This window comes from Triticum dicoccoides, chromosome 4A (genome assembly GCF_002162155.2).
Source record: "Triticum dicoccoides isolate Atlit2015 ecotype Zavitan chromosome 4A, WEW_v2.0, whole genome shotgun sequence".
Classification (NCBI taxonomy): Eukaryota; Viridiplantae; Streptophyta; class Magnoliopsida; order Poales; family Poaceae; genus Triticum; species Triticum dicoccoides.
In genome coordinates, this window is record NC_041386.1 from 467,280,866 (window position 1) to 467,289,599 (window position 8,734).

At 49.6% G+C, this 8,734-nt stretch overlaps 2 protein-coding genes across 2 annotated transcripts; one reads left to right on the forward strand and one right to left on the reverse strand.

Moving 5' to 3' along the window:
- The first annotated feature begins 890 nt into the window (after positions 1-890).
- On the forward strand, positions 891-2,611 carry LOC119286227 (60S ribosomal protein L8). Its single transcript, XM_037565597.1, has 2 exons — positions 891-1,383; positions 2,069-2,611. The coding sequence occupies exons 1-2, from the start codon at positions 944-946 to the stop codon at positions 2,412-2,414; spliced, it is 786 nt and encodes a 261-aa protein (XP_037421494.1). The 5' UTR covers positions 891-943; the 3' UTR covers positions 2,415-2,611.
- Positions 2,612-7,051: 4,440 nt separating this feature from the next.
- Positions 7,052-7,775, reverse strand: LOC119286228. The gene has a single exon (XM_037565598.1). It carries the CDS (start codon positions 7,746-7,748, stop codon positions 7,290-7,292), a length of 459 nt encoding a protein of 152 aa, XP_037421495.1. The 5' UTR covers positions 7,749-7,775; the 3' UTR covers positions 7,052-7,289.
- Between the last annotated feature and the right edge of the window lie 959 nt (positions 7,776-8,734).

Sequence of the window (8,734 nt, forward strand, 5' to 3'; positions counted from 1 at the left end):
ATTTTTTCTTAAAAAAATGTTCATAAATTTAAAATTTGTTTAATTTTTTGAAAAATGTTCAAATTTCCAAATTTTGTTGAAAATTTTGGGAAATGTTCAGAATTTCATATTTTGTTTAAATTCTCGAAAAATCGGATTTCCAATTTTTTTTAAGAAAACAAAATTCCAAAATGTGTTTTGATGTTTAGCCACATTTTTTTAGAAAAATCACCATTCAAAAAAAATATTCGGAATTCAAAATTGTTCAACATGTAAACACATGCAGACTAACAAATAAAGTTTCAGCTCAGCATGTCTTAGCACATACACCGCTACCAAACAACAACAAATGCATGTACTCAACATGTCTAGAGCTAGCATGTCTCAAAGGAAAACAACAATGTTATGGTGGGAACTACTACCAAACACACCTAAGCGCTCGTATCATATGATATCTTTCGAGTGAGGCGTTTTGGAGGTCGAGCTCCATGCAACCCTTTATTTTTGAAAATTTTAAAATTCAAACTTTTCAATTTAATTTTTTTAGAAAAAACATGCAAGTATACAAAGCTGAAATGTATATGCGTGTAAAAATTCAGGATGAAATACTTTGAAATGTGACCTGTGCAAAAAAGACAAATTCAGGATGAAAAGCCTTAGATTTGTTTTTTTTTTTGCACAACCCTCATTTTAACATTTTTTGTCCTGAAAATTTACACACGTCTAAATTGTGCCTTCGTGTATATGTGTACTTTTTTCATAATTTTTTGAAATCTGGAAATATGAATTTTGATGAAATTTGAAAAATGCTTTTGGAGGCCTCCATGGAGCTCGGCCTCCAAAAGGCATTTTAGAATATTTTCCCCACTATATATTGCTCCCTCTTCTCCGTCCTCGAACCCTAGCCCAGCTGCCCACCCATTCCCCTCACCGCCGCCGCCAATCCGCCTCTGCCGCCGCCGAGATGGGTCGCGTGATCCGCGCTCAGCGTAAGGGTGCGGGCTCCGTCTTCAAGTCCCACACCCACCACCGCAAGGGCCCCGCCCGGTTCAGGTCGCTCGACTTCGGCGAGCGCAACGGGTACCTCAAGGGCGTCGTCACCGATGTCATCCACGACCCGGGGCGTGGTGCGCCGCTGGCCAAGGTGACCTTCCGCCACCCGTTCAGGTACAAGCACCAGAAGGAGCTCTTCGTCGCCGCCGAGGGTATGTACACCGGCCAGTTCGTCTACTGCGGACGCCGCGCCACGCTCTCCGTCGGCAACGTCCTCCCGCTCCGCTCCGTGCCTGAGGGAGGCGTCATCTGCAACGTCGAGCACCACGTCGGCGACCGTGGTGTCTTCGCCAGGGCCTCCGGTGACTACGCCATCGTCATCAGCCACAACCCCGACAACGGCACCTCAAGGTACTGTTCCTTGTCCTCTCACCCCTCTTTATAAATTATATGCCTATGGTTAGTTCTCCTGATAGTAGCTGTTATTGGATTTGCTTCATGTGATTCGCGGTGGGAAATGATGAAATGCTCATAGTTCGATCTGAATATATGTTCGTCCACTGCTTCTGATATGCGTGATTTAGATGCTCTTTAATTGATTAAAGATTGGAAACCTTTAATGTGCGTGCTTTACATGTTTGTTAATTTCTCAAAGACCAATTCTTAGATACGCATTCTGTGGTTGAGCCTTGAGATGTTTTCTGTTCATTGTATAATCTGCAACAGTTATGATATGCTTGCTCTTCTGTTATCCTGGAACTGGACATGATATGCTTGCTCTTCTGTTATCCTAGAACTGCACATGCATCTTAGAAGACTTTAAACCTTAAACCAGAGACATGCGATCCCTAACTATTTTATCCTGCTTCTGTCTTCAGATTGACCTACCCTGCCTTCAAACAATTATGATTGTTAGCGTTTGCATATACAAGGGCCATTTCTTATTATCAGTTTTTGTCAGTACAATATCCTACATGTTAATGGAATATATATGATTGGTGTATCTTTGTTTATGTTGCCGGATGGCCTGATTCTTTTGATGAATGCTTCAGCTGCACAAATATTAAGACGCATTACTCATGTTGTGTTTATGCAGGATCAAGCTCCCCTCTGGCGCTAAGAAGATCGTCCCAAGCAGCTGTCGTGCCATGATTGGTCAGGTTGCTGGTGGTGGCAGGACTGAGAAGCCAATGCTGAAGGCTGGTAATGCCTACCACAAGTACCGTGTGAAGAGGAACTCCTGGCCTAAGGTGCGTGGTGTGGCCATGAACCCTGTTGAGCATCCCCACGGAGGAGGTAACCACCAGCATATTGGTCACGCCTCCACTGTCCGCCGTGATGCACCACCTGGCCAGAAGGTTGGTCTCATCGCTGCCAGGAGGACTGGTCGTCTCAGAGGCCAGGCTGCCGCCTCTGCTGCCAAGGCCGACAAGGCCACTTAGAGTTATCATTGCTGTTTATCTATGTTTGCTAGCTCTAGATTACCCGTCAGTGACATGTATTGCAGTAAGGATGTCGTTTTTGATCAGTACTTTGGTAACCTGGTGATATTTGTTATCAGTTTTCGCTGTCGTGGTCTGGATTCTTCAGTCCACATAAAGAAGATTATTATGCTTGGATATTTGTCTGTCGATTTTCATGAGTTAGCCTCTGGTGCTTATTTTGGTTTACTGTTTCTGTTTTAGTTTAGCTCTATTGCTGTATCTCTGAAAGGATTTTTGTTTGGTTGAATCAAACATAAAGCAGGGGTGTTATGCTTGCTTCTAGTTCTTTGGACTGTTGCTTTGCTGAGCGTCTTTGGATTGTTGCCTTGCTGAGCGTTAGGAATGAGATGTTTTTAGTTTGAAGTATGGCCGTAGCTTATAATCGGTACGGTAGTTGGTATAGCTTATAATCGGTACGGTAGTTGGTATACGTTCCAGTGAAGGATAGTGACAAGACCAAGATCAACTCTCACATGATAATACTTGAAATAGCCCTATATATAATAGTTAAGCGGAAGAAAAGTAAAAAGATACAGGGTACATACCAGGGATCGACCAATTTCTAGCAAGTACTCTAGGGTTCTAAAGAGCTAGCCTAGCTATTGCAAGAAGGGAAAGATGCCGAGTAGATACATTATGGGCGTGTTTGGTTCAGCAACTTTTGCCTGCATAGGGCTTCCGCTGATTTGGTTGTCTGCATACCCTCGAGCCTGTATTATTTGGTTGTTTGCATACCCTCGAGCCTGTATGGGGCGTAACAAAAAGTGACCTTTTTGGTTGGTCGCTTGTTTAGACGGAAACACAAGGCATGGTGTTTGGTTTCATGTTGTTTAGACGGAAACACAAGGCATGATATTTGGTTTCATGCAACACCTGTTGTCTGGTAACCTCTTTGGCGATGTGGTGAGGTTACTGGCACACATAGGTGTATAAAACAACCCAAAGACACACAAAAGATAGCAAACAGTAAGCAATTTAATATACTACCACACTTGAACATAGTTCTAAACCATAACAAGCAGTTTTAACATAGTACGACACTTAAATATATCGGTTTTCAAGCAAAGCAGTACGAATGAACGATATAATCGATACTAAACCAGCTGAAGCAACGGAGAGCTGTCCTAGATGTTCACAACGAAGGTTCGTGCCTCCCGCACTTGGTCACCACTAAAATGTCGTTGTTGTTGAAGACGATGACCTCGAGCGTGTCGGGAGTCAGCAACTTGAAGGTCATCATGTACCCGACCTTGATCTGATGGACGGCGGCGAAGATGGCCCAACCCTGATAAAGAGTGATCCTGCCGTTCATCAGCCTCGTAGTGACCTTCCATGAGCAGCCGGTGTTCGTCTTGAGTTTGAACTCTGTCAGCAGGGCCGGGAAGTGCTTGGTGAAGTCTGGGGGCATTGGAATGCACTCGAGCTTCGGGGCAAGGATGACCTTGCAGAAGTGGGTTGGCCCACCCTCATCATGGTAGTGCCCGTAGTTCCGGCGCTTGCCGCCGGGGGAGGGGGGGGGGGCTCCTTCGCCACCACATCGTCATCCGTGCCTGACACCTCCTTAGGGGTGGTTGGCACAACCTCCAAGGGTGACACCACCTCCTTGCATGCCCTTCTCCATAGGTGGCACCACCTCCTTGCCCTTGTCATTGTTCTTCGACTCGATCTGCATTATGAACAACACAAAGTTCATGGCGTTATGAAGAGCACAAAGTTCAAAGGTTGATCGGCATTAAAAGCTACCGTCCAAAGCCCCTATATTTACCCACCCTGACCATCACTACTTACCCACAACCACACTCAGTTAACACTCTCTCTTCTCAGTCTATCACTCTTCCTCCTATCCATTGCCATGAACTCCAACTCCAACTCCAACCCAACCCCTTCCCTTGGAGCATTGGACGGAGGGCTTTCTTCCTCAGGTGCTCGCTCGATGACCGCACCAAGTTCGAGAACACCATGTAAGAGTGCTCGAACTTCAGCAGCGTCGAAGACATGCACAAGAAGGCATGTATTGAGGTGAAGAAGGTGACAATGGATGAGTTGAAGACCCTAATTCCTGACCTAGTGAAGGGCGCTATGTCAGTTGACATCCTTCGCTGGGCCGTGAATCAAGCCGACTCCGACGGCGCTAGACAGAGGGCAAGGTGGCCAAGTACAGGAGTACAGGGCTCCTCATGACCAGCGTGCCGCAGTGTACTGGAATAGTACTTTGGTGGTGTTGGAGGTCATTGGTTTGGAGCCGGAGGAGGAGGAGGAAGAAGCGGTGGAGATGTTTGTCAGTGCACCGGAGCCATGCCACATTACTTTTCCAATCGATCCTGACTCCGGCGAGGGCGATGAGACGGTGGTCCAGCCGGAGGACAAGAATAAGGCCAAGGACACCCACCGCTCCAACCGCCTCAAGGGCCGCTAAGATTAGAATCTACTATGTAAGATTTAACCCCAATCCCCATTCCCCTTGTACTCAATCCGGATCGGAACCCTAAAATCCATGGCTACTAGGAACTCATGATGATGTTATGATCAGTACTATGGCTATTTACCCCATTCCCCATTCCCTTAGAATGCGGATCGAATCTAAACGTGGATCAGATGCGAAATAGTAAGTGAGGATGGTGGAAAAAGTGCTTACCGCCATTGCCGAAGTGTTGCGGGTGATGTTGCGGATTGGATGCCAACGATGAAGGCCGGTGGTCGCCTTGCTGTTCTCCGGTCTGCTGAACGCCGCCGCCGGTGAGACTAGGAGAGTGGGGAGAGGGAAGAGAGAGCGATGAGGGAAGGTGAGGGTAATTATTGCCGGCGCTTCCGGAAGCAACACGGCTTCTCGAGCGAGGCTCCTCGCGTGCAGCAGCCGCCGCCGCCCACGTGCATAGCACGGGTCTGGCTCTGAAAAATGCCGATTTGAGCATTCCCAGCGGGCCTGGCTCTGGGAAAAAATACCAATTTGAGCGTTCCCAGCGGGCCTGGCTGGGAGGTGCTTTGAGGTCCATGCGATGCAGGCCAACAATGAACCCAAGGAACGAAACAACCTATTTTCTTCCCACGTGGGTCTGATTGGCCTCTATGCGGGCTACCAAACACGTCATATGTGTTTTTATTTCGAAAAGGAGGAAGACCCCCGACCTCTGCATCTGGGCGATGCGTGCAACGACTTTATTAATTATTCACAAAGCTTACAAAGTAATACATTAGTAAGTCTCAAGCCACCATCTTGGCAACATCTATCGCTACTCATATCCACTTAATGAAGGGGTGCCGATAGTTCGAGCCGAATACCAAACAGACCTCGCACCAAAGCCTAACATCTAAAACCGGAGGCCCCAACCAATCCACATTGCCGGGTCTAGGGCACACACTAGTCCGATGCACCCTCAGAGGCTGCCACCGTCGTCTTCCACCGATCCATCTTCAGAGCAGGTACCGACGCATCAATCTTGCGAGGCCTACCGTCTACGTCACGACAACGCCAGACAACGCCATCCTCCTGTGCTAGTCTGTCAAAACACGCATCGGACGTCGAGACCCCATTGCTCCACGTCGTCGAGATCCGCCATCGTCGATGCGGAGGAGGTAACACCACTCCACCTCTGAGCCCTTCCAATCAGCACCTGCTCCAAAACGATACCCCCGGGAGGGAAAACGACATGAAAGATACCGTCATTGTCCGATTAGGGAAGCCCCAGATCTAGGGTTTCCCCCTGTCGGGGCGTAGTTCCGCAACCTACAACAATGATGCCTCAAGAAGGGAACGACGTCATAGACGCCGCCATCGTCCGCCATGACCGTAGTCGGCTCCGCGATGAAATCATCGGAAGTCGCGTCACCCCGCTCTCGCAGCTGACATGAACCAAACGGAGCGTCGCCATGAAGACGAAAGCCGCTGTCAGCACGCCGGCAGTGGGCCTCCATCCGCCCCTCACTGGTCCCTCCACACGTCGTCGGCCGGCTAAGGCCACACCGCGACGGATCTGGACGGGACGCCAAATCAGCGGCCATCGCTGCCACCCAACACCCGATCGGGCAAGCCAAGGACTCAACCCACTGTCCATGGGCGAACCGGCCATCGCCGCACGCTAGGGTCACCACCCTAACCGCACCGACTAAAGACGCAGGCGCCATCGGGAGATCGATCCGGGCAACAAGGCCCGAATCCCTCATGCTCGACCCCGGTCAGCCACGCAGAACCTCCTCGCCGCGCTGACGAGGGGTCCACCACCGGATCCACCGCGCCGTCCAGGCCGACGGGTTCCTAATATTCCCAACGTGAGTCTGTTAAGGGCAGTCACACGTCCTGACGCCCTATGTGTGTTTCAGCCCCATCTCGTTTTTGCAGGTAAAGATTGCTCATGAGAGGCCGGAGAGATATGGTACATGGACGAGGACACAAGATTGCAACGTTCAGCTGGAAAATAGCCCGTCATGATAGCTGCAACAATTCAGCACTTCTACCAGCATCTTAGGAACAAATTGGCACAAACTACTTCAGCACACGCGTATGATTTGTTTGGTCATTTTTTCTGTAATAACAAGCATGGTGTTGCACTGCTGTGATGTGCGTGAGTTCAAAATATGTCTCTGCTCCGTGAACAAACGAATTTCGCACGATGGGATTCCACACAAATTCAAAAGAAATTCCCTACTGGGCATCATAGTCTGCAATCTTTCCATCTGTTGCGTTAACAATTGCAGTTTTGGAACAAAGCGATGTAAACTGCTGAAGAAAAGTTTGCAGAATTTTATTACTAGTATAGAGTTGATTCAACCAACACGACGGTGTTATGGCAAAAACCTACTTGATCTGGCTGGTTTCAATTCTCCGGGTAACCCAGTTCATGGCCCGCGGGCTAAGCTAAGCTGTGCGAGCCGACAAGCGATGTCCCCTCCGGCGGCGGTGGCGCCCCCATCCGCCGCGGCCACTCGCAACCCCTCGAGCCTGTCAGCGATGTCGTCCAGGGCTGCAAGCGCCGTCGTCACCGGGGAGATGGCGCCGCAGACCGCTGCGCAGGCGGCCTCGTCGCGGAAGCAGAGAGCGAACTCATCGCCGGAGCCTTGCCCCGCCCAGGAGAGCGTGGACCCGTCCAGCCTCTCGAAGGCGTCGCCAGGGAGGATCGGGTATGCGAAGAGGATCCGCTGGTGGGGCTGGTCGTCGGGACCGGTGTACATGACGAGGGAGTGGCCCTGCGGGCGGAGGACCCGGACGGCGGCGTAGGCGGCGCCGAGGCTGCACCATTGGCCGTCGCCGCCGCCGCCGTGGAAGAACTCGACGGGGCAGGAAGAGTCAGTGGCCATTGGACCGGCCGAGCGATGGGAGAGGAGAAAGCCCTATGCTATGCCTCCACTAGGAGATCTCCCCGACGATGAATCAAATTGGCGTGAAAGTTGCAACTGATTTTTTTCTTCTTCAACCAAAGGCATTTTTTTTGTTGACTCGTAATGTTTTTTTTTTGAAAGGAAGCGCTTGCCTGGCCTTAATGATAAGGCACTACAAAGTCGTAAAAGAGTCTAACAAAATGGAAACAGAACAAAATAAAAGAGTACAGATACAAGCCGAAACGACTGATAACAGCAATGCAGCGCGGTCGACGACTTCTAGAAGATATCGGGAAGGATGGTACCCCACGGAAGCAAATTCCTACATGACGCGGTGAAGTTCAGTGTACTTTGCCCGCATCTTTAGCACGAGCTGCTCCACGCTTCCTTTGTCTTTTGACTTTGCCAGAAGCTTCAAAAGCTGCAAGAAAGATATCATTTTGTATAAAAGATCAGCTGGATGGTGAAAGAAAATCCCCTCTATACGCGCTTTATTGCGCGTAGTCCACAAGTCCCACGCCAATGTCCCCAAAACCAGCCATGCCACACGGTGTTCCCCACGCGATGCGCCCTGAACCATCCTATATAGGTCCGCGAATCTGGGTTCCACGCACCTCCAGTTATTTCACGGAGGGCGCTCCATATGAAGCGAGCAACTACACACTTGAACAATAAATGGTGGCGATCCTATGCCGCACCGCACCACATGCGATTCCTGTCCCCTGGACTGTGCCTCTTCTGAACTTGGTCTCCGCTAGTGATGCAATTACGACTTACGAGCAACTTGCCATAGAAATATTTTAATTTCGGCCAGCAACCTTGCCTTCCAAATCCCACTCAAATCACACGTGGTATGTGTTTTGAAAAATTCTTTGTAAAGCGATCCCGTCGAGAAGCGACCCGAGGCTTCTAGCTTCCACGAGACCTCCCACTCCGAGCTCTCGATAGGCCCGAGCGAACGTCGG